The sequence below is a fragment of the Lagopus leucura genome, unplaced genomic scaffold, assembly GCF_019238085.1.
Source record: "Lagopus leucura isolate 7727_CA_CO unplaced genomic scaffold, USGS_WTPT01 Super-Scaffold_100029, whole genome shotgun sequence".
NCBI lineage: Eukaryota > Metazoa > Chordata > Aves > Galliformes > Phasianidae > Lagopus > Lagopus leucura.
The window spans coordinates 5,493,721-5,519,728 of NW_024962280.1; the positions used below are offsets into that span (position 1 = coordinate 5,493,721).

The 26,008-nt window shown below is 35.9% G+C and overlaps 1 protein-coding gene across 1 annotated transcript in view; it reads left to right on the forward strand.

Annotated features, from left to right (window-relative positions):
* NAALADL2 (N-acetylated alpha-linked acidic dipeptidase like 2) overlaps positions 1–26,008 on the forward strand; it is a 194,844-nt gene that overhangs the window by 118,979 nt on the left and 49,857 nt on the right. Inside the window, exons 7-9 of the mRNA XM_042881296.1 lie at positions 388–593; positions 1,849–1,968; positions 17,907–18,053. Of these exons, the coding sequence (XP_042737230.1) occupies positions 388–593; positions 1,849–1,968; positions 17,907–18,053 (473 nt within the window). The remainder of the gene's footprint in view (positions 1–387; positions 594–1,848; positions 1,969–17,906; positions 18,054–26,008) is intronic.

Below are 26,008 nucleotides of genomic sequence, written 5' to 3' on the forward strand. Positions count from 1 at the left end.
TTGTGTTGTTGTGTTTTTTTCCTAAACAACACTAACACAAGCATGGAACTTGATTAGATTATCTGTATCTCAAAGTCCTGGCTGGAAAAGGGGGCATATACCTGATTTATAAGGAGAGAAAGTACTAAGCAAGCAATGGAGAGAAGGGCACGGGGTAAAATTAGGAAAGTACAAATATTTATTAATTTATTTTTAAGTGGTATTCACAGTCATTTCTACTCTATGACTGTCTTGCACATGACCATATTGGCTTTTGTCAGCAACGTTGTATTGTATTAACGGCATTACAGACTACTAAGAAAATTCATCTTTTATTTCTGTAATTCATTTAATGCCAGTAAGTATAGGAAGATTCTTTTCTCTTTTTTTTTTTTTTTTTTGTTTCAGACAGATACGTCATCATTGGTAGTCATCACAGCAGTTTGAATACTTACAGTGGACAAGAATGGGCCAGTAGCACTGCTATCATAACAGCATTTATACAGGCCTTGATGCTAAAAGTTAAGAGAGGATGGAGAACTGACCGGACCATTGTGTTCTGCTCCTGGGGAGGAACATCGTTTGGGAACATCGGTTCATACGAGTGGGCAGAGGTAAAATAAATTTAGAAGAAAACATTGCAATTATTATTGCATTTGTTGAGAACATGGAGGTACTATGGAATTACCTTATAGAAATTACTGTTTATTAACTGGTCTGTGACAGCTGTCTGTAGACATTCACACATTCCACAGCACATCCAATGAAACATCTTTGGAGGCAGTTTCTGTGGAGCAGAGTACGTGTGATAGGAGGAGAACCGTTGCATTGACTACACAAACATTTCAATATCTCATGACTGCCACTGGTTCATTTTCTGTATATTTGTGCTTAAAAGTTAGCTGCAATCTGACAAGGAAAATTCCTTGGGCTCTTTTCCATTCAAAAGAATATAAATCAGCTCTGTGAAAGAAAATACCTCATCAGTCTTGTTTAATTGTATATGAATGGAATTGATTTCAGTTGATAAATTAAAGGAGTAGCTAACAGATATGTTCATGGCTGTGGAATTAAAACAGTAGAGAAAATGAAGAGTTAATTTATTTTTATCATGCTTGAGAAGCAGCTAGCTGCCACTGAAGTTTCATACTTCCAAAACAATTATTCTTCAAAAACAAGAGGGGGTGAAAAAATCAAATTGAAAAGATCCAGGCTGGAAGCAAAATCTATTTAGTTCCACTTCAAGTCAGCTTTACATCAGATGTAATTGTGTTACACCCCTTCTGTTCAGTATGAAGAGCCACTTCATGCAAAGAGTAACTCATTACTAAGGAGGCAAAGGGTGTGTTGTTTTTTTTTTTTTTTAAGAGATAATAATTGAAACAGTTTGTACATACTTTTTTCTTAGTCTGAGGCATAATAATGTGACGACACTGAGAAAGTTATGCAATTTAAATCTGAATTTGCTCTCTAAAAATTAGAGTACGTTTAACTGTTGATAATGATTGCTTTTGAAGTTTGTCTTCTGTCAGGCATAAGTGTATAAGGCCTTCACGTCGTTTCACAGTATGTAATGTTTTCATTTTTGGCCTTACAAGTGTAGTTATTTTTAATTCCTCATAGGCCTATTTCCATTTTGTTGAGCTGATGTGTGAAATGGAATTAAAACTTCTGCTATAGAGAGAAATAACACTAAGATATCCTTTGAAGTTTTTAACAGTGTATTGTAAAAACAGTAGGTAAGTATTACTTAGGGAAGCACAGAGGACAGAATCATAGGGTGCAGTTTTTCCCTAGAAGGAAAGGAAATGATAAAACAATTAATTATAACCATGAGTAGTAATAACTGTTGCTCTGCTTGTGTTGTAGGATCTCAAGAGAGTTCTTCAGAGAAACGTTGTGGCTTATGTTAGCCTCCATAATCCAGTCAGAGGCAATTCAACTTTACATCCTATCGCATCCCCTTCTCTTCAGCAACTGGCAGCAGAGGTTAGAAATAACATATTTTCTTTCTTGTATAGCTTATGAGGTTGCACAAATAATCCCCTTGATACTGGTTCAGTTTAAGTAATTAAAGGCGGACATTGTTTTGCTTAAGCAGTTTAATTTTAACTAATATACATGAACAGTTTTTACTAAGCAGGTTAAACTTGATTTTAAAAATTTTAAGAGATTGGAAGGAGTAACTTACATGCTTCAGCACTTCATTATACGAAGTCTCACCAAACTTGCATTCCCTGCAGCTTTTGTACATTTTTGCGACTTAAAAGAAGCGTATTTTATGCTCATTATCAAAAATTAGAATTTTCCTAATCTGATCTTTACAGACTTTTTCTCATAATGTATTTAAGTCTGTATGTTTACCAGCTGTAATGTGGTACACATGGGGAGAGTATAACTCTTACTCTATTAATATATATTGCATGTATGTCAGTTTCAGAGCTCACCTACATCTTTGTGACTTGCGTATAGTCAGGATATTGCATAGTTCTGCTGCTATCAGTGCGTGTAGGTTTTAAACTAATGACCTCATTGCTGTTTCTAAGATTGATGCCCTTATTGATGGTTAAGATGAAATTATAATATCAGATACGTACTAATATATGAAAGCAATTTAAAATAGAATGCATGAAACAGACTTCTAATTAAATTTCATGAAGCATAGGTTTTAGATGCTTTTTCTATAAATTTGCCAATGTAATATTCATTACGTTATTCTGATTTTTCTTTGACTTGCCTCTGAAGCAGCTGGTACTAAACACTGCTTAAAGTATCAGTGGATAAAGTATAAGTGGACCTTAAGACTGATAATGGTTGGCAGTTTTTGTCAAACTGAATCAGTAAAATGATCTAATATTGGACAAATTGCTTCTTAATAATGTTTTAAGCACTTTTCCTGTTTCCTATCTAGTGATTAGATGATAATTTCAGAACAAAAAACAAAAAAAAAAAAAAAAAGATTTTTATTATTTTTATTTCTGGAAAATGATTTGTAGTGTTATAAATGTGTCTACAGGTTTTCTGGATATGCCTGTTACAATCCTATTACACCTGATAGTTATTGTGTTTGCAAAAATGCTGTTCTTACAGGTGTCTATCTTTTTTGCTAATTTGTTGGTGTCTCCAGACCTATCTCCATGAAAAAAGGTATTTCCTATTTGACAGGAATAAATTTATTACTTCAGGTCCTTGGCCTACATGTTTTAATTTTATTTTCTTTCTTTGAATTCAGAATACAAACCATGACCGTCATTCCAAACTGTGAACACTCTCTAGACCTGTGCAGCAGCAGCTGCCTTTATTATCTGATTACCATTCTGTTAAGATTTAATTCTTTTATTCTAACAAATACCATACTAGTGGGAGCATGACAGACATGATGTCAGTTTCAGAAAAACAGAAATCTATTTCCACTTCAGTTCTGTGGTGAGTTTGGACGTGATGTTCCTTGTATTTTATAATTCTAGTAATAGCCATTGTGTACTGTCCAAAAGTGCCGACACAGCCTCTCCTAGGAGTCCTGCCTTTTACAAGAGAATTAGTTAATGGTTAGTTAAACATGACTAGTGTTTCATATTTTTCTTCTATATATGCTCTCCATCTCATCTCTGTTTCTTTAATGTGTAAGGCTGTATTCTTGCAAATGTACCTCTTCTGCATGTTTACCCTGGAGCCCCATTTAAAAAGGACAAAATGCATGTAAGATAATCTGTAAAATTCTGTTTGTAGGATAATATTATATGTAATTAATGCAGTGTCATACTTTCTGTGACATTGAAAAGATTTATAGGAATTACTGATTCTGAGCGCTGGCCAGAATTCTAATTCATGTCAAATATTATGACAGTGATGGAGAAGCCTGGCAGAGATCTTCATATGTTCCCATGGGTACTCACAATTTGCCACGTATCTAGGAGTCTTTCTCTGGGAGACAGATCTTATAAAGAATATTGATGTTACTTCAAGCTCTTGCCAGGAATACAATGTAATTATAGATTTATTTCAAAATTATGGTAGTACAAACGTTGTAAGATCTGTCTTTTTGGATCTCAAATCATCTTGAAAAAATGACAAGTCAACTAACCACATAAGATTCTTGTTAACATATGAGGTAGCAAATAAATGCTTAAAAAGTCCAGCAAGAGACAGACGTTATTCTAATTTGTATTTAGTGATTCATCATGGAAGCAGTTCTCTGAATGTCAGTGTGTTAGAAAAGAAATGCAGATGAAAAAGGAATTCAGAATTAAGAATATCAATCTTTCTATAATTTGTGGATTCGTGGAAGATACCTTCCATGTACCATTGGATTCAAGGCTATCTTCCTGTATTTGGACTCACTGGTAAATATCATACTTCTGCTGTTAGACTTGCAGATCCAGCTTGCATTGTTTTTCCTGTTTGTAAATAGTATTGCCTTGCAGTTTCGATAGGTGTGAGGATGGGGAGGTGTTCGAACTTGACCATTAAGAACAGAGTCAGATTTCACTCAGTCCCCACTGCTGTGCTGAAATTCCATCTTAGTAAAGCAAAGAAAGGATGTATTTCTAGGGGCACTTAATTCTTGTCACAAAAATTAACAGATAGGGTAAAGTAGAATTTGTCCTGTGAAAGAAAACTGGAGTGAAAATTAAACTGAGTGTGGAGCACTCAATGAGTGCAGCAAGGACCAAAGCTTACAGAGTACTCAGGAGAAATGCCCTCATGACAAGCAAGTACATGTCATACAGGAGTGTTTATTTTCTGAAATACTGGAACATGACTTTTCAAGAGCTGAATTTTGGACGCTGTGTGAGCTTTCTGATCACTGGAGATTCCACAAAAATTCTCTTTTTAATTTAACAAGCTATAGGAAAAGTAAGGAAGACATTTTAGCTGAATTGTAGTTTGTATGAATATTATAGATCCACCAATAAAGAGAGAAGTGAGAAACCTGTTGAGTTGGGTGCTATGTGAGATCTGGTGATTAATGAGAGAACAGGATACGTGCTTGGCTAATTAACAGAGGCGGTGGCTTCTTAAAGATGTTTGACATAAAGGCATTACATCTTTATTTTAGTGTCAGGTTTTAAAAGTGAGCTAGATAATCAGTCTGCAAATAGCAATTTTACATGCCTATCACTGGAATTCCGGTTGAAACACCGAATTACATGAAGAAGATAATTTAAATATTTGGATTAATTAAGCAAAGAGGAATTCAAACAATTCTGAGTCCTTGACGTATTTAATCTCAATCTTTTTATATGACTATGCTAATTAGAGTCCACAATAACAGGAGGGAGGTTCTGCCAAGTTATGTTTTTGCCTACTGTTTTTTGTAAGAAAAGTGATTGTTAATTCGCGTGCTCAGTCAGTGAATCACCATTTCTTGGCAATACATCACTGGTAAATTGGGTTTGGTTTTTTTGGCTGGCATTCATTCTCTGTAAGTAAGGCCATTAGTGAATTTTTCTTCAGTGAAATTTTCAAGCTAAAAATGAATAATGAAACTTATTAATTTATATTTGATTTTAACCAATTATATGTCTATTGCTAATAAGATTCCAGATCTGCTGTTTCTTCTGGACCTAAAAAAAAAAATCTACTATTCCTCTATCCTTAGGAACCTTTTAAAGCTATAGAAGAATGGATTAGATGATGTTCTGTGTCAGAAACTAAGAAATGACTTTGCCAAGCAATATTCATGGTAGTTATTATTAGCTTTTAGTAATGAATTAAATGGCATAAAACATTTTTGCCATTTTAAAGTTGGTGTTAGAGTCTGAAAGCATTTATTTCACTTTCAAGTAGAACCAAAATTAAGCTTCTGTATAGATGTTTGCTCCTATTTCCTGATTTTGCATAAAAAATCTTGCATTCATATAATGTGGATTCTCTTCCTGTCATTGGAATTTCTAGATTTGCGTTGTCCAAGCAAATTAAATCTGTGTAATGTAATAAACTGTACTGTCCAATGAAACTGTTTTACCTTCCAGAGACTTTGTCATGATGATAGAAAGCTGTTTTCGTAATGATAGAAAACCTTTCAGGTAGTCCAGAAGTAAATTTCTGGTTCCGAAAGAGGATAGATTGATGGCTCTGGATATTTTAAATTTTCTGCACAACCTCAGATAATCACGTGGTTTCTCTCACTGTTCTTCTAGTAATTATTAACTATGTCACTGAGTGATTTAATGGCTGTAAACTATACAACGCAAATAGCTTATGGAAAATAAATATGCAAAAATTAAGTGTATCATCAAATAACTGTGAGAAGAGACAACATCTTTAAATCAACATTTTAAGATAAAACAAGTAGTGGTAGTTGTTTGCAGTTGTCACTCAAAATAATTAACTCCAAACAACTCAGAAATATCATAAATCATACTTAGAGAAAACCTTCAACTAAGGTTATGAAACAGTTGCCTGCATAATAAAATGGCACTGAGGGTTCAGAATTGAGGGTGATTTGGAACCAATTACGTCGTAGTGGGTTCTTGGGGCCACTGAGTTGAGAGGAAAAAAAAAAACAACAATCTAAAGTTTTTTTCTGCCTCTGGACTTATGGATTATGGTTGTAAATTAAACACAGGGATGAATTGAGTTGTGGGCTTTTGGTCTGAGGTTTGTTTTTTTTCATGGTTCGTCCTGTTTTTTAGATAGAGATCTTTATGTTCTTATCTAATACCTGTTATTGTCAATAAGCAGCAGCTGACTGCAGTGAATGCCAGATGAGATCTGTGGTAAGAAGTTATTTCTGTTGTTCCCAAATTTTTACTTGCATCCTCATATTGTTCTCTAGGAGAAAAGAATAAGAGAGCCATTTGTATCTCAGGTTTGAGATGAGTTACTATACATACCACTTATTATTATTGCTGCTTCTACGATTAGTTGTGATGAGTAAAAGATGAATCAGGTAGCCTCAGGAAAGCTCCCAAATTATCAAATTGTTTCTGATATTCACAAAAAGGAAATTGGATTTGTCAGTCCCTAAAGTTTTGAATTTAAGTAAGAAAATTATTCACTTTGTACACTGAATATCTGCTTCAGAGAATTGATACATCTTCCTCAAAGTTAGTGTGAATTTTACAGTTTGAAATGAATTAATATGTCTCAGACAAGCAAGTGAAGTCTTCATTAACTTTTTTTGGCAGAGGTTGCCACTTGAGGCACATTGTTCTTCAACCAGTATTTTGCAGTGAGTTAAAATGCCAGAAAAAGTGTATGTATATCGGAAGTGAGAGTTGCAACTCAGAAGGAAAAAAAGCACCTAGAAATAGATATCTCATTTTTATTTCTCATATTTGTGCACTGCTACAAGAAACAGTATTTTCATTCATTATATTATGATTTAATGCCTCTTCATAGCACAGCAGAGTATTTGGAAAAACACCTCTGCAAGCCCTAGTAGCTGACTAGCAAGTGAATCTTTCAATGAGCCTGAAAATAAGTGTTGCTTCTGTTCTGACAGCATCCTGAGCAACTGCTCATTCCAGGGTTCCCAAACCTACCCCCTGAGCTTGATGCTCTAGTATTTAATTCCACTTCTAAATAAAAGTGATAAGTCAATAATGATAAAGCCTATGATCATTTCATCTTTCTAACATCCCATACTTCACCGTCAGAGAGGCACAACTTACTCCATGCAGATTTTGCCTTAGGCCCTGGTGCTTATTCTAAATAACACTGTAGCTTTAGGCAAAATATTCTTAGAACTTGACTGAAAGCCTACCTGCGACCTTTTGAAAAGGGAGCTGTGACAGTGTTTGAAAGGAGGAGAGCTCATACGTGACCATTAATTGGGACAATGTGTTTGTGTTCCCAGATAACACAAACTGCCTTCGGCTTCAGCGCAAATATTTTGGTTCTTACTTTTGAGGGAAATTATACAAGGACTGCTGCAGTTACACTGATGTAAAAGCAGAATAAAAGGTGTGAGAGATTTTAGGATTTCTTTTGGAACAGAATTTGGATTTCCTGTGGAGTTATTTTTTTTTCCAAATATACTCGCTGACATACAGCCAGCTGCCTTTCTTCATATACAGCCAAAATTCTTCTACCTTAGAAGGTAATGCGTAATATTTGGTGAGTAGCTGCTGATGCAAGTGAATTAAATCCCATTGTTTTTAAGTGCCCTCCAGTTATTCTGTTTTTTTTTTTCAGAAGGAAAATGAAGGAAAATGGAGAAATATACCAGGAGCCTCTAAATCTTTAATTTATTCCAGCCGCACGAGCATCAAGCTTAAGATTCTTCTGTGAATCCTGGAAAACTGCTCTGCTAGAGTAGTTCCTTGTTTGTGTTGTCCTGGAAGAACTGGATTGCACTTAATGTGCATCATATGGCTGTGTTCAACAATCATTAGCAAGTGTTTTAGTCCAGCAAAGGGGCTGTGTGTTCCTTACTGAAATGAGTAGCAATGTGCTCCACACTGGACGGTTTTCTTTGAAATGTCCTGCCTGACGTGTTCCCCTTTTAAATTGAGGAGCCCGTACCAGCATTATTATTTGCACTGACATATGAAAATTAGCCTATATCAACATTTCAAACTGCATGAACTGGAGTCTGTATGAATATTTCTCCTAATATGATTTATTCCTTCCCCCTGTGTTTACTATAGAACACAAGCCCAACAAGGAACTTTAAGAATTCAATTTAATCCTTGACAGAGATTTCATCAGTATTATCATTATAGGTCTACATCTAGAGCTTGTTAATTAGCCAGAGCTCCCTCTGGATCTTTGTGTTTGCATCATGCATTAATATTTTAAGGCTGTCTTGGGTCTCCTCCATCAGAGTATTTAGTTTTAAAACAAATGGATAGCTTGCATACTTGTCGTATCAATGATCTAATGGATTCAGTGAGTACAAATAGATTCAAGCGATGAGCCTTAGGTGGTTATCCAACATTCAGGATTTTTGATGGTTGATTTGGAATTAAACTCCTCTTTGATCTCTGGTTGGGTGAGCTTTCTGGTGCTTTAAAATCATGTTTGTTTAATTTGTGCAAGTTATTTCCTTTTGCGGTCAGGTAGCATTCTCCACACGCTTGCTACAATACCTCTCTGACACAGTGTTAGTTTGAAAGATTCAATTAAATTTTAGGCAAATTAGTTAATTTAGAGAAATTGAAATTTACTGTTGGTCGTTGATAGTGACTACTTAGGATTCACCCTGGTGTCAGTGAATGCTGAGCTCTCTTTACCGTGAGGCAGAAATTAAACTTCAGCCCTTTTTAAAAAACATTTGAGTGCAAACAAACATTTGCTCTGAGGCTTCAAGTAGGCTGCATGCTTGTGTCTTTGTTTTAATTTCCTTAATGCATGTGCTCCGTGGTTCTGTACTCTGAAGAGCATACATTACACTCTGAAGCTGTCTGCGCTTGTTACATCAGGATCAATAGATAATGTACTACAGAGGCATGCTAATGGTAAAGATGAGGGCAGAAACAACAGCAGCTCCCGGGCTCACTGAAGGGAAGATGATGAAATAGCAGTAGGGAGACTTTGCTAGGAGGTAGTGGGTCACTGTTGTTTTCAGGTTTGCTATGCAGATGATTGAGAAAGGCCATTTGTTTTGGCTCAGTTGTAACATATATAGCAACTAAGTTGAAAATAATTGAAAGTAGTTCTTGATATAGACATTCCTCTAATGCTGTTAAATGGAAATCCTTAGTCCCCTTAATGTACAATAATCCTGTTCATCTCCAAACATTATATTGAACTGTAGATCAGAGAGGTTGGGTTGTTTTTGTAACAGCATGATTGGCTCAAATTGTAATCTTTTTTTTAGTGTTTTGATAAGTCAATCAGACTGTACTCAAATGTATTAACATGAAATTCAAATGAAATTTACAGTTGCAGGTAATAACTAAAGGTTATCTACACTGCTGTTTTTATCATAGTCTTTAAGAAGATAGTATTCTTATAGAAAATAAGCTACTCAAATTTCAAGCCATCCAATGCCGTAGAAGACAGCAGAAGGCAGCAACTGTTAGTATAATAGATGATAATTATCAGTGTTTCATTATTCTGTCAACATGCAGATGCTAAGAGAAACAGAATATTTGATTAGAAACGTGAGTGCTGGGGAATGTTCCTTTGCTGCTTATGTCTTAATAGCGTGAAGATTAGGAGAAAAACACAGCTTAAGGAAAGGCATTGAACTTGTTACCTTTCCTTTGCTTTAAATAAAGGTTCATCTTTTCTTAAAGCCTTAGGTCAGCTTATTATCTTTATTAGTATTATTGCTATTTATTTTTGTCAGGCTTGGTCTATAGTTTTGTAAGGAATATTTTATCTTTTTTAAAAATACACTCCTCATAACAAGTCGTTCTAATTTCTCCTTCCTTATGATTTTTGTATTTATTAATAGATTTAGCACTGAATAACTTAATATCTCTCTCAGTCAATTTACAGATTTCTTTAAATTTCTTCCTTTTCTTAGCTTCTGAAACTACTGTTTCACAAGTAAACTTGTCTTAAGAACATTGCTGGAATTGCTGGTCGCTCAGCATCTCTGAAGATCTTAGCCTTTACATAAAAGGTCAAATCAAATGGCGTGAACTAAATAGTAATAAGACAGGAGCATTTTCTGTTTTTCTACTAATTATTTCTTCCTCAGTAACCCAACAGTCTGCCAGTGCAAATTTTGTATTGTATGGGGAGCGAGTTCATTGCAGAACATGTGAAGGATGTTTGGTGTGCTAAATTATGAAAGATCTCATTATAAGATCATTCTAGTGATTTTTTTCTAATTATTATTCCACAATCAGAAATACATGTAACGGAAGTTCTCAGAATGAAAATAAGCAGGCAGATAATTTCTTTTTCATATTCCAATTTTTACATATCAAAGAGTAAGTGAAATATATCATAGAGCATATTGCAGTGTAAATGTGTGTGCATGGCTCTCAGCATGGTTCTTTACCTTCTTAGGCCTAACGCTGCCTGGTGCACAATTTCGACAAAGAAACTATTAAATGGGGTTTCATTTTGCCAGGGATCCATGATTTAGTTTGTTCAGCTGTTTATGCCAGAGCTGCAATCTGACACTCTCTGAGTATGTTCAAGATCGCAAGCCAGAAAATAAGAAAGGTTGGGGCTATGGATCTGGGTAACCCCAGTGGATGTGTTTATTTTTCCTCCTCCTTCAATGCATCATTGTAATATCTTTCAGTCTATGCTTTTAAAAATACATTAAGTACTGAAATGATATTTAGAGCTCTATGCAGCATTATTTGTGACATTAGAAGGGAAGAGGTCTGGCCGTCTCCTGGGGGAAATTAAAAAAAATGGCTTAGGAAATTAGAACTCACCTAGTCAGAGCAGCTCTGTATCTGAGAAATCTATGACAACCATGAAACCTGGGACTTGTACACTGATGGCATGTGAAAAGCTCTGAGCTTTGAACTCTGAGTTCTGAGCTTCTGTGACCCTGTGGATAGAACAGTATACCGGGAGTCAATCAAGAGGTTATTTTCAGCTCCCAGCTCTGCTCCTAACCTGCTTTTTGCTGCTGCATTGATTCATTTTACATCTCTGAAGCACACTAAAAGCAGACTGATTCTCAGAGGTTGTGATACTTGAACAGTCAGGGGAAGACTTGGAAACTCAGTGCCTTTGCAGACTGGGTGTTTGGTAACGTGACTGGCTTTGGATAGATTCTGGTTATTAATATCCGACCACTTTTGGCCTACTAGGACAGCCTGGGTTTTGGTTATGTTTTGATTATGTTGTCTCTTTAGTTAGACTAGACAATTTAAATACCCATGAAATTGTTTTGAGCTATATTTTTCAACAAGGTGGGTTGATTCTTGAAGCTGGGGCTAATGCTAAAATATATTGGCTAGTCACTCTGAATTAAGTCCAGAGCGGAAACGGTCAGTTTCTGTAGATAAGTTAGATGTACACTGAGCTTAATTGCATAATTATGTGATGATCATTTCAGGGAAATTTAAATGGATTAAATTCTTCAGAATTATGGAGTAGTTTGAGACGAAGTCTGTGGTGATTGATGAAACATTTCAGCTTTTCTTAAAGCTATTGGCGCTATCTTTTCTCTTCAGAGGACTGAGTAATTTCTCTCTTGTCCTTCCTGTAAGGATAGAGAAGTGAAACTACAATCTCTGTTGGAAAGACTGGAGTGATGCAACCCAGAATGAGTAGCGTTGCTGAACCTGATCATCATGGAGTTAGAATATAGTGGAATATGTTCTCTGTATTTCTATCTCTACATTTTATAGTGTGATAATTCCTTTAGGCATTTAGAAGTGTTTACAAACCACAGCTATTTCGATGGTGTATCAGCTTCTTGAAAACGAGGTGATCTTATCAAATTCTAATCCTCTTGCGTACTTAGCCAGCACAAAACATTAAACAAGTCATGCAGTTCTTTGCAAGTCTTAAAATGTCTCTATTTTACACTAATACTGAGTAATTTATATTTCATTAAACCTGTGTTTCACAGTATCTCAGTATGTATGTGACAGCTGACACTAGCATTCATGCTGCTAAATACCTGGAAGAAAAAGCTTGAGTACCATTAAATCTGGGAAAGTACTGTTTTTTATGGAATCAAAAAGCATTTTACATCATTTAATTACAAATGCAATCATTCTCTGCTCAGAAATAGTTTGGATTAAAAATGAGATTGAAAAATACACACTATATCAGTTATTTCAGCATATTCACTGTGTTATTACTGTATGATCATTGCTGGGTGTTCATCATAAAGTGATGGGATCATACGATGTTTTCTGAATGTTACCATAAATAGGAATGACACACTGGATATTGAGTCTGAGGCAGTAGAAAATAAAGTCTTTGAAGTTACTTTATGTGCATGCTTGACAGCTTGATTTTATTACTGCCAGCAGACAAATATGGGAGGACATCTCAGCTGGATGAGAGTAGGTGTCTGGAGTAGATGATAGTTTGGAGAAAAGCAGCTACCATAGTGATGTTCTACAATTTCCTAATTACTTTTATTAAACTTTGAAATTCCTTCTATTTTTCAGATAGTGAAATTTTTGGAACTGTTGATGGCCATGCTTTCTAATTTTAGGTTTAAATACTTGATTGGTCTGAAATTCTGTTATCAAATGCAAACATACCTGCTTGATTTTTACCTTCCTTACCAAAACCATTAAAATTCCTTGCAGTTTGTACTGGGTGCCAGCAACAAGTTAATGGGGCACATAGCTTCAATTTAGGTATAGAAAGGATAAATTTAATTCCGAATCATAAGAAAAGCATCAGGAATCAGAGAGACTGTCAGCAGACAAAGGTAAATGAAGAAAAGGTCCAGTAAGAAATTTAAATTATATAATTTTACAGTACCTTTCTTTGTATTTTTTACCAGTTTGGTGGATATTTTGCTTCTGAAATATTGTTCATTCCTGTGAGGTCTCGTTTGTTATAATGACCTTACACTCTGATGATTATATATAAAAAACAAACAATGACTTCAAAACATGCATGTACTGCTTGATGAAAAAGTCAGCCTTGAACAAGCAATACAGGCTTACAGTTGTTTGATGTTTTGTAGCTCTAAATTAAACGATTTTCATCTGTAAACTTGTACGGCACATAATATTGTATTTAAACATCTCCCAGCAAGCAGACATCCTTCTCCATGCTCTTTAACCATTGGTTTACCACCTTTGTTAAGAAGTTTTCTTCAAAAGGCCAAACTCATTTTACTTTTTTTGAGTGTTAAAATTGGACTTTTTTTAAGTATAGCACTTCATGTTGTGTAGTTGAATTTTCCTTGGCTCATTAGAAACCTGAATTTAGCATCAGAACTGAGCCTTGGCTAATCTCTGTTTGGTCTGCACTTTTCACACAATCACCAAGGTTGGAAAAGACCTTCAGCATCATCTAGTCCAACCATCCACCTGCTACCAATATTTCTCCACTAAACCACGTACCGTAGTGCAACATCTACATGTTTCTTGAACACTTTTGTAAGCATTGTAGTGATCACAATTTTCACTGTTCCCCTATGGATGAAAAAGATCTTCTCTGACATGCAGGACAACTGCATGCATTTTAACTGAAAAATTCTTTGACAAATGTGTGATTTATCTGAGAGGCATTTTGTGTTAGTGAAATTGTAATGATTTCTTTCAATGCAGGCTAAAACTCGGAATTCTCTTAGAATTTCAAGATACAGTAGTTTTGTGAGAAAATACAGAGTACCCTGTAGGAAATTTCTGTTGGGGCGATGGTGATCCCCTGGTGACTCTAGTGACCTGGTTGAGAACCATATGCGCTGTGATGGGTTTCAGAAGAATTGTAGATGATGCTAAATTCCCTAGAGGTGTCTTTTGTCCTTGGTATCTTTAAATAAACACTAGTTTTGTGAGAGGCTTTTGTTATCTGCTGTTTTCCCCCTGGTGACAAGGCACTCCTCTGAATGAAATGTCTGTGTTCTTACAAGGAATATTTTCATTTTACTGCGAAAGTACTGAGGGATCACACTAGGGAATCTTCTGAGAGGTAAATGCATTCTTTGTGACTTACTTTGTTTCAGTAAAAGTTTTCATGTTGCCATTAAAAGTTAATTAACAGCATTTGGATTTTAGATATTTTAAGTAAAATCTCATACATGTTTACATAAATAGATGCATAAGCTGTAAGTTAGTAATTGCTGAGAAATTAAGGACCCAATGTCTTATTTTAAATACAAAATAAAAGCAGCAGATTTTGATCACTGTCTGAGAAGATTTCTTGAAATTTTAACCACATTAACTTATTCTGAACACCTACGGCCTATGTCTAAAGATTGGTTGCTTTTTTCAGCATTCCTACTTTACTTTGTTATATAAATGATGACTAAATATGATGGCAAGTAGTAGAAATATCATCAGATAAAGCTGGTTAGTTGCATTTCAGCGTCTCATACAGTATCAAAGATCATCATGGATTTTAAGTGTATTTTGAACTTTGCCATTCTTGGCAAAAGAGAGGTAAAAGACATGCACTTGCATTGAAGTGACTGCTTTGCACAGTGCTAGTTTTCTGTGTGCTAATTAGTTACCTACCACATCCCCTTTTAAATGTCTTTATTATGTCCGTAGAATGGTGTGGGTAATCATGATTACATTACATAGATAGATATCTCTTCTGGGAAATCTAGTGGTATGTAAAACTTAGGTTACTTATACCACAGCTGTTCACTGTATGTAGGATATTCCTTATCAGTAGGACATTTAGATTTTCTTCTTCTTATGTAGAGAAAAGTGAATAGATATAATTTATAGTGACGCTTATGTATGTATTTGAATCATGACAATCTGGCAGAACTCAGAATTTGGGAAATGCCAATGCAGTTACTTTCTATCTGTGATGGTCGGCAGGACTGAGATATCAGGTACCTTGTGTTGTCTTTAGTTGATTTAAAAAGTGTACCTTAAGTACTAAATAGGAAAACATGGCATGAAATGTCCCTTATAATTTCATAAACACCTAATTTGCATTAATGTAATATATGCGATCAATCAGCGAAGAAAGAGAGCAAAGCAGGATGATTATAGCCAAACCAGTAATCAGAAGGGAGAGACAGAGGAGTGTGCTTGCTGTGGAATTAATATAATTCCTAGAAACTGTGCTTTTTTCATCCAATTTTCTTAGAGCAGGCAAAGAGCTAATAACATCTTTATGAGCACTCAGACCTTCTAGTGATTCATTTGTTGGAGCGTGGCAGGATTTAATGGGTGAGAGATGCCTACTCATGAATTCTTTGCAATGCACCTTCCCTGGCCTTTCCTGTCTGTTGATGATGATTCAGCTTAATATATTTGCAGTAACTAAGATGCTGATTGTTGCCTTGTGACAAGGATCCCTTTCTTCTTCATCCCCACAGACTTTCTCCGCACATTCCATTGGATGTGTTTGAAAGAAACTGTGCCATTCCAGCTGAGCACTGCTGTGATGTAATCCAGTATATCTGTGGTTTTCTTTCTTGCATTTTTCCATGGTCTGTGATTAACTTGATAAATTCTGTAGCTGTTTTCTTCTTAGATAATTTGACTTCATCTAGATGGTTTTATCTCCTATAGCTTGTTTACCTTGCACCAATTACTAACCCAAGCAGCTATTCAGTACAAGAAATAGAGATTTAATTATTCATGAATAATAAGCTTCTGTGCTGTGGTGGTGAAGCTGGCATTGGTGGCACCTTGTAAGAGCAATTAGTCACTCTTTATTTGTCCTGTTGAAAATTACTTGGACATTTAAATCAGTCTTCAAAACAGCTAGGATTTTAATTTCAGCTGTATTCACTGAAGAAAGGTAGGTGACCAGAACTTACTAACAAGTAAGTGTCTCTGGGTGGAAAGTGAACTGTGGAAATAACCATTGGTTTTTTATTTTTTGTTTTTAATTTAGGTTTTTACTTATGGCAGCATCTTAATGTAGCAGTAAAAGGCATTATGAATGCTTAACTCTAATCAACAGAAAAATGATGTCTGCAGTGAAGTACCACTTTATTATACTTTAAATGTTTGAGGTCTATTTTATAACATTAATACAAATTAAATGTATTTTATGGGCCATATGGTACTCTTTCTCGGATTTGTAATATGAGCCAATAACGTGATGCTGAAAAACAAAATGAACTCCAGAGAAATAAAATTACCCAATTACAATTAGCATACACATCCTTGCACTGACATGTACCACTCGATGCTTACTCTCTAACCACATGGCTTTCTTTCCTTCCAGCATAAAGGGAGGGCTGACCGACACAGTAGAGACAAGCCTGAGAAACTGTGTGATCTGAATAGTGCAGTTGTGCATGTTTTACTGTAAAACTGCATAAAGTATTCTAGTTTGTCTGCTCTGCAAAGGGGAGGGAGTTGTTACAGAGCATGTTGCTGATTGTTTATTCTAGATGTATTTTTAAAATAGTCCCACTACTTATGACTCCCATCCCATTTCCCCTCATTCCCATGGCTCCCATCATCCTTCTGCACACTAAGAGTATCTCATTTTTGCATCTTATTCCACTAAATGATTCCTTAATATCTTTTCTTATGCTGAATTATTAATGAATAATAAGAAAGGGAGAAGTGGAAGCAATTACTTGCGTTGCTGATTCTTTCAGTGTCTTAATACACTTCATGTTATTGTGATCTTCTAGCTTCCATGATCCATTCCTTTTGTTCAGCTCCTTTTTTTTTTTTTTTTGGCCTTTTCACTTCATCTAATGAGGAATGCTCAGTCTTCCCCATCCCCAGAAAACCAAAGTCCTTCAAATGTCAATTCTTGTGTACTTTGATTTATTATTGTATGTAGAATATATGGCATACTGTGTGATAAGCTGTTGTTCTTGCATCAACTCAGTTAGTACTTTGCCCCTATTTTCCCCAACTTTAACATTTCACTGATGGATTTTTTTTTTATTAATTGTATGATGTTATTATTCGTTATCTTCAAATTCATTATATTGGGAAATGTTGTATTTGCTTGATGAATGCAAAACATTCTGAACTCCACAACTGAAAAAAGAATGCAGCCATTAAAGATCTCTGGGCATGCTTTCAAAAGATGTCTCTAATTTCCTGCCCTATTTGGAAAATTTCACATGCCTACTGAAAGATTCTTCTTCCTCTCCCACCATTTCAGTTAGATGTGACTTTCACTGTCCTTTGAAAGTCTCAGGCATCCTGTAGTTTACTCTTTATTCCCTGTTCTAAACAGTGCATCATGTCATCAGTAGATGATGAGAGATTTGTAGACACACTACCAGGTAAGGTTGGAAAAGACCACAAGGATCACCTTGCCCAAAGTATGAATCAGCTAATACCTGTCTGCCCTGTTGTAAGTTCCAGCCTGTTTTTGACATGCTTTGAGCAAAATAGTGTGTAAATGGTATGCTGATATGAATTGTTAGGTGTCTGGTTGAAAATAAATAGGTGGAGCTTTGATTTGTGTTTGTTTTTCAGAGTCAGAGCATCAACTGTGTGGAAAAGATGAAATGTCCAGCATCTAATGTGAGTTCTGTGCAGACACAGGGAGATTCCGATTACTTCATCAACCATCTTGGAGTACCTGCAATGCAGTTTTCTTATGAGGATATCAACACATCAGAGGTAGTTACAAGTTTTCTCAGTTGTATCCTCACATGCCCGATGTGTTCCTGAAAGTTATAATGGTACAGGTTTTTTGATCTGCAACAGATCACCACAGAACTTCAAAGCTTCTGGTTTTATAGGACTACAACATTCAAACAACCAGAGAAGTGTTTAGAACAAAGAAAAAGCAGGAAAAAAAAAAATTGCAGGACAGTGTGTTAACAACCTTAATATTACTCATGGTATTATAGGTTGTTTATGATCTAACCCAACATGGAGGAATTAAGTTCTGATGTGTATTTCTATTTCTGCAAAGTAGGGTGAGACAGCCTTCAAAGTTATTTTTATATGCATCTTCATTCTGTGGGCCAAATATGCCTCTCTAGTGTATGTATTGGTTCTAAAGATCTTGATTGCACTTGATTGGAGTCTTCATGTTCTTTTATTTGCAGACCAGCTTGGAATTAAACAAGCATAATCTGCTTGGGAGCTTTGTCCTTCCTTAGGCATCACTTCAGTAGGTTATATTTGCTCCTGGACAACTCAAACTTACCCCGACCTGGTCAATTGGCATTAGTTGTTTTGAAAAACTGTAGTTGTGAAAAAGGGTGTGTGCTTTATTGTAGAAGTAGAATGTACAGACTTTGTATTCCTCTCTTTTTTGTTCTTACACTGTACATATCTGTGTATGTGCACATGTTCCAAAATTCACAAACAAAACTGGGAGTCAGTAGAACTGCAGCACTTCCTGACACTATATGCTAATATGCTTCTATTTCACAAATGCAAAACAAAGCAGAAATATGCCAAGTGTTGAAGCATTATCATGAAGATATGTAAATTAAAGTAGATGAAGTCAAGAATTGATATAAATAAACAGTGTTTTTTGTTTCTGAACACCACTGCACCTATTAAGCAAAAAGTATTCCATTTCAGGTTAAACACAATGCAAAGTCTTTAAGGTAAACGTGAAGGCAGAAGCTCTATGAGTGCAATGTTTGTGACAGGCTTGTCATCTGCAGCACATTTCTGTTGTCACTTAGCAGCTGTTCCACATAGTTTTCATTCCAGATCTGCTCATACAGGATCTATAGAGCATGAGAAAGAATTTGCAGACATGTGTATATCAAAATAATGATTCTTTCCCAGCAACATTTCCAACACGATTGCTGAAGGTTCCTTTGGCTAAAAGGAAAAAGTAGTTTTTCACATTCAGTTAACTTTGCAGCTGTCTATTTTTTCTCTGAAAATGATTCAGCAATACAATTAAACTTGTAAAAAAAAAAATAAAAAAAAAAGGTTTTGATATTTGTTTAGACAAACAGAATTTGATTCTCTTTCAACATGCAGCTTTTGTCCTCTTTGCAAATTCATTTGCTAGAATTAAACCAGTTGTACATTACTTCAGTTTTGAAGTTTATGTACTTCTCAGACCACAGGATGTACTGACATCATGAAATCTATTTTATGTGAGAAGTAAATCTGCTTAGCGACAGTTGAAACTTTCTGCTGGCAAAAGGATGGATTTTTTTCAGAAAAGTGAAGTTTAAATTTGGATTCCTTGCTTTTTATTTGTTATTCATTGTACTGATTATTACCAGTGCATAAAAACATGGGCTCAGTGCCTCATGTGGTTTGTTATGTTCTACCAGACATGGCATTTGGGGATAAGCTGAGGATTCTGTTTCTTGTATCAAGAGGGGATGCTACTTTTGTAAGGCAGAGAGAAACTATGCTGGGTTTACAGCTGAATTAATAAAGTTAATTAAAACTAAATTAATGAAGTTCTCTTGTGCAGGTAAAATGGTCTGTTGAGGTATGGGGAGTGATTTTTAATGATTTTTAATTGTTGACTTCCAAGCCATTCCACTTTCTAAGCAGTGCCTCAGGTTTGTATGCTTTATTGCAAAGATTTGTGCTCAGGAAGAAAGATTTCAGAAAGTGAATGATTTTATGTGTTTTTCTAGACTAGGTTGCTTTTTTCTACTGTCCCTCTCACTGCTGTGACCTACTCAGGAAGCTCTTTTATTTTGGAATATAAGGTAGTTGTTTACTTTACCCACCTGTCAGATAGCATGCAGTGTCACTTAGAAAAGACACTGTTTGTATAAGCACTATTCTATGTGTAGAAAAAAACTCTGGTTTAAAGAAAAGTGGTTTGAGATCTGTGCTTGGTAGTCTGTCTACAAAGCAGTCAGTAGTTATAGGTCAGCGTTTGCAAGGCAGTTCTTACACAGCAAGTGTAATGCCGGTCCTTGGAGGGGAGGTTGTAAAAGCTTTTCATTGGTAGGAACCTGAGGTGTAAATAAGGGGAAATAAAAGCTGCAAGAGGAAATGTTCAGACCAGAAGAGTAAGTAAAAAACTTGCTTGAAATTACCTAAGAAGTTGAAGTAGAGCCTCAGGGAGATTAAATCTGCATGGCAAATGCCTATGGTCAGATCTGTAGGCTAGTAAAGTACATTTTAAGTACACTCATATAGAAAATGCACCAAGTGAAATTGAATTCACTTATTTATTAGTAGAAAATACACAACATTTTGATCTGCCAGTAAGAGGTAAGCTTGGAAGAATTTCTCAGATGGAAGAAGATATAACACCCTTTCCAGAAATTGTCTTTGATTGCTGAAGAAAGCCGTCCTCTCCTAAACTCAGACACACATGGGTTTTACCTCTGTGCAAGGGCCATGTTCTGGGTTCCAGAGGAGGAATGCTGGTCACCTTTTTCTGATCCTCTTACTCTGGAGAGTCATGCTTTTCAGACTAATGATTAATTTCCATCTAAGTGATCATATAGAATATTACTTCTCTCTCTGGAGTCACATTTCATCCACGTGGATTCCACCAAACTTCTGCACTTCCACTTGGAAAGTTAAACTTTTTTTTCTAGTTTAGCTTTTTCCTTACCTTCCTATTTTTCAAGTTTGCATAACAGAATTCATTTTTATTATGTCTTTCTTAGCAGTTTATATCGTTCTTGCTCAAGTACAAGAACGTATGTAAATCACAGAGACTGAGTACTGTGGCTGCCTAACGTTTGGGTACAAGAGAAATATAATCTGGATTTGCTGTGGTTTCAGTTAGAGATTTGATTGTTTCCTGAGCATTGGAAATGAAGCACCAGACTGCTCAGCATTTTGAAACCCTTCTGGTCGTTTGCAAATATAAGCTGACACTGGAGCTTTTCTTCTGTTTTGATGGAGCTATTTTGAGCTCTTTTTCATGATGTAAACTGACTGTTTCTGTCCCATTTCTGTGGCATTGTAGACTACAGTTTCATGAGGCATCCAATTTTTTTAATTAGAGCTAGATGGTTTTCTGTGTTATCTGCATAGTATTCATCTTTCTCAGTACATTCCATTTCATAATGATTTCTGTTTGATAACAAAGAATCTTAAATCCCTTCTGCAATAATGTGGCAGATTGCATGAATGTTAGCATTAGCATTTTGTTTTGAGAAAACACGTTAGTGCACAAAGGAAAACTGAAAAACCCCAAACCTAAAACAACAACAAAAAACATATTTAAAATCCCCTACCTTCTGTTTTGTGGGTTTGGAATTTTTTTTTGCTATTTACTGATGGACACATATTTAGCATGAAATATTTTATGATAGCTGTCCAAGTTTGGATTTGCAGGGCTTACAGAACATTTACTTTTACACCTACACCATAAAAGTTGTTTTCCGTATCTTCAGTCAAACTTAAGTACAGGCATGAACTATAAAAATTACCTGTCACATTATTCGCAGACTAGACCAAGATAGTGCAATACCATGGACCACTAAGCTAATTTAGAAGAAAAATGAAAAGAGGTTTCTCTATAGAAGGCATTTGTATGTAATATATGTAGAAGAGTTTAGAATTTTGACAGTTTTAGATTGTATTCCCTTTAGAGAGAATGCATAATGATTTTTATTTCTGTTGAAATATGTATAACTTTTTGAAGGTAACTTTCAGCTTTCATTAGAGACTTTAAAAGTGATTTTTGCCCACACTGGTGTAAAACAAAGGCCACTAAATCTTAACTCTTCAATGAATATGGCTTCTTGATTGCGCTTTTACCATCAATTTCCACTTCCTCCTGCTGCCCCCACTGCTGCCCTCTTTTCTCTTTATCACTCTTCGGCGTAACTTCCTGCAGTTTCTTCATTTCAGTATTTACGTGCTCAGGCTGATATATCACGCACTCATTTCAAAACAAATCAAAAGCTCTGCAAGATTTCTTTGTTATCACAAAAGAAACAGAGGAGTTGTCCTTGATGGAGAGAACTTATGGTCTAGTTTACTGAGGAATAACTCCCATGTTTCATGCTGCTTTTATCTCTTTCATGTGTTCGTGTTAGCGTACAGGGAGGGCTGAAGCAGGATGGCGTGCTCAACTGTGGTGTGTGTTCTAAAAGAATGAGCTGGAAACTGGTTTTTACACCTGTCTGTTGTGCATGGGAGCAATACTGAACGTCCGTAAAGTGGGGGGTTTTGGTGCCAGTAATTAGGAGCTCTATTTAATATGTGCTGTGTTGTCCTTTAGTGTTTTCATTTCTTGTGTGTGTGTGTGTCAAATGAAGTTTTGAACTGAGCATACAAATTAACAGAATTCAGGTGGCACAGAGTGGTGGCAGTCTGTAAAGGTTCAGGACTTTCTCCAGTCATCTGGATAGGCAAGAATGGCAGCATACCACAAATACCACCTGGTAACTAGGTTGTTCTGTTCGTTGTCATTATTGAATCACTAATCTTCTGAATCAATTACAGTTATGACCTTGACACTATACTTACAATAATTAATTTAGCTCAAAGTGCTTAAAATTGGCCTCAGTAAGTTCAGTTTAATGTGAATAAAATTTGTAGGAAGCATTCAGAATTATTTATACTTTAAAATTTGCAACTGCATTATCTATCATTCCGTCATAGTTAATTGGAAAGAGTAGTTGATGGCCACTGACTATTTCCAGGTGAATACCTACATCCATTACCATTATAACCTGTAGCACTTTATTTCTTCAGTTTCACACAACAGTGAAAATAAAGCTCATTTCTGCCCATCAGTGAGCTACCGCCATTTCTCTGACTGCTGGAATTTATCACATGCTACTGTTCCTTTGAAAGAACAGCTCTCTGCCTGTGTATCTGATGCAGATTGAACTTTATATATCAACAGGACTGAAGAAAAAAAAAAGCACCTGCAAATCTGTGAGAAGGATGAATAATCCCCAGTGATGGACACAACTTCTGTCTTCCAGCTACGCCAGCTTAGCTGGAACTTACCTGAGCAGAAGTAGCATGCATTTCATGTTAAATCAGAGAAACCCTGATAAGAGTTACTCTACCAATTCTGTCCTAAAAGGTTCTTGTTATGCAGTATTTATAAGTATAAATGTACGTATGTATAAGATTTTTTTAACCTTGCAATCTCTGAGCAAAGCAAGAGATCTAACTGCACTCACATGCACTTGTATCTGCCTGCCTGTATCTAAAGCAAAAATGATTTGTCTGATCCATGATATCCTTTACTGAGAGCCATTTTTGTATTGTTAGTGTGGCTCAATGGTCAAACAGCTGCAGTGCTTAAAATCAATTTTTATGATCCAAAGTTTCTGATCTCTATATTCTTAATGCAGTTATCTCAGCATTATGTATCACATCATTAATCTTACTGTTACTCCATAACCAGATAATTCTCTCCTTTGCTTCTGGCATGTCCTCAAGACATTTTCCAGACAGGAAAGAATTTTGATATCTCAAGATTACAGCCTTGATGATCTACAGCTGACCAGGCTCTTCTGGAAATTTTTTTTGCCATCTTTTCACTGTTAACATTTATATCCTCCTGGACTGAGTTACACAGCACCAATTAATCTAACATATTCAAGTATATGTATCAAGAACTTCAGTTACATGCATCACAGCATCGTTTTCTTGGAGGGATCAGAGCAGAGTATATACAAAAGCACCGTATTTTATTTATTTTTTAGCCTTAGCTTAGTTCTGTAGCTTATCCTTGAATGTCCTCAGAAGAGAATTAGTGCCAGGTGTTTTGCCCTTCTATTTCAGAGACGTGTCCACTGGCTTTCCTGCCTAAGTAGAAGCAGGCTTCCTCTTTTTTGTCTAGACTACCAGAAAGTTTACATATTTGGGAGCCTTTCCAGCTAAAATTACAAGCACGTAACTTCCCTCCTCAATTTCCCATTCCTTCCTCCTTCCTGTAAGTTAAATCTTTTAAGATTTAACGAAGATTTGCAAAGGACAAATGTTTACCAGCCTCAGAATGGCAGGTTGCTTAGGAACTCAGGATTTTGATTTTTAAAACTGTCAGTGCAGTTTGCTGCTGCATTTAGTTGTGGGAGATTTTATGAAGTTTGCAGTAGAACTTCAAGGTCAACAGGGATAAGCAATTGAATGTATCAAGGTGAAGAGAGTTTTTAGTTTTCTTTATGTACAAACTGCAGTGTCTAATAAAACGTAGTCTAACCTGTCCTCAGGACGTCATCCAGGGACTGCTATTGAAGGTACATCTGAGCCATGGCTGCTTGCCCTTCTCACTCATGAGTTATGTTGTCTTTATAATAGCCATGCCCCTAGTTATTTATACCATATTTATTCTGACTAGTACATTTCTCCTTTTTCCCATCTGTCTTTGTAGGAGTGCTCTTCATTTTCTTGATACACATAGAGTTTATTCAGCTTAGTCCTCAAGTTGTGCATTTTTACAACAGTCCATCTCTTCACTTGCATGCAAACGCTGTCAGATTTGGTAGTGAGGTGCTGAAATTAAGGTTAATGATTCTGCACTTCACATGACAAAATACATTTGACATTCAATTGATTGCACAAATTGTTTTATTAAAAAAAAAATGTTTAGCTATTTAATGGCATCAAATAGAACCTATGTTATTCCACCAATTCTAATGAAACTGGGGACATCCTCATCATTCGGATGCATTACTTTGCTCCAACTGTATCTTTAGACTCACAAATCTTAGTGCTTTGATATCCCAGACATTCTAAGTGCATCCAGGAGAGGGGAAAAGATCTTTGCATAAACCTTCTGTACAGAAACAAAAGTGCGCAACATCTTTAACGTTTGCACAGCATGAATACAGGTTTGTTGCTGTAAACCAAGCCCTTACATATTCTGTTACAGGCTCTTCATTCTCCTGGAACTGACTGAGGACTGTTGAAAGTCAGTGGAAGAAAAACAGCCTGGATTTTAGCAGGGTCAATGGGATATGGGAAAACATGTGAGAAATTTATTTAGACATCAATAATTGCTTCTGTTTGATAACTTACTGGAGCATCTAGCTACTGAGAACGTGTTATCTATGGATGAAAGGCACCAAGTTATCTATCTTCCCTGGAGAAATGTGTTCCTTTCAGCATAACATTTTGCCATTGTTCTGAGTGATAAATTCAATAGATCAGCTGGACGTCTCTTGGCAGAGTATCAGGAGTACTTTTCTACTGGCAACCCAGTTGGTTTTTTTTAATAACTTGAAAACAAAAAAGTAGATCACTGGACTGTCATACAACCTTGAACTGTTATTTGAGTCACTGATAGGTTATTAAAATTAACTGGTATTTTTATTGACGGATGCAAGCAAGCTCTGATTTGAAGTCTGTGTTGCTTCCTTAGCATAATGGTTTTATTTTTCATTATACCTACAGAGGAACTGATCTTCCTGTTGGGGGAGATCTTTCATGAGGTTCTAGATTTCTGCTGTTTCTTCCTATTTACATTACTGATTCTGCTTCCAGGGAAGCAGCCAGGGAAGATTTGAGAAAGGAATAAAGCTATGCAAGTATCCAACATCTTAAAAGCCACTTTTTCATGCTGCAGTCTTATAGCTTTACAGTGATTATTTCAATTCACTTACAAATGCAGGGAAGAAAACATTATGTTAAAGGAGATGAAAGGAAAGTGCTTATATTCTTTTGCTGTCTGATGACTGTTGGCTTGAGGTTTTTTCTGGCTCCAA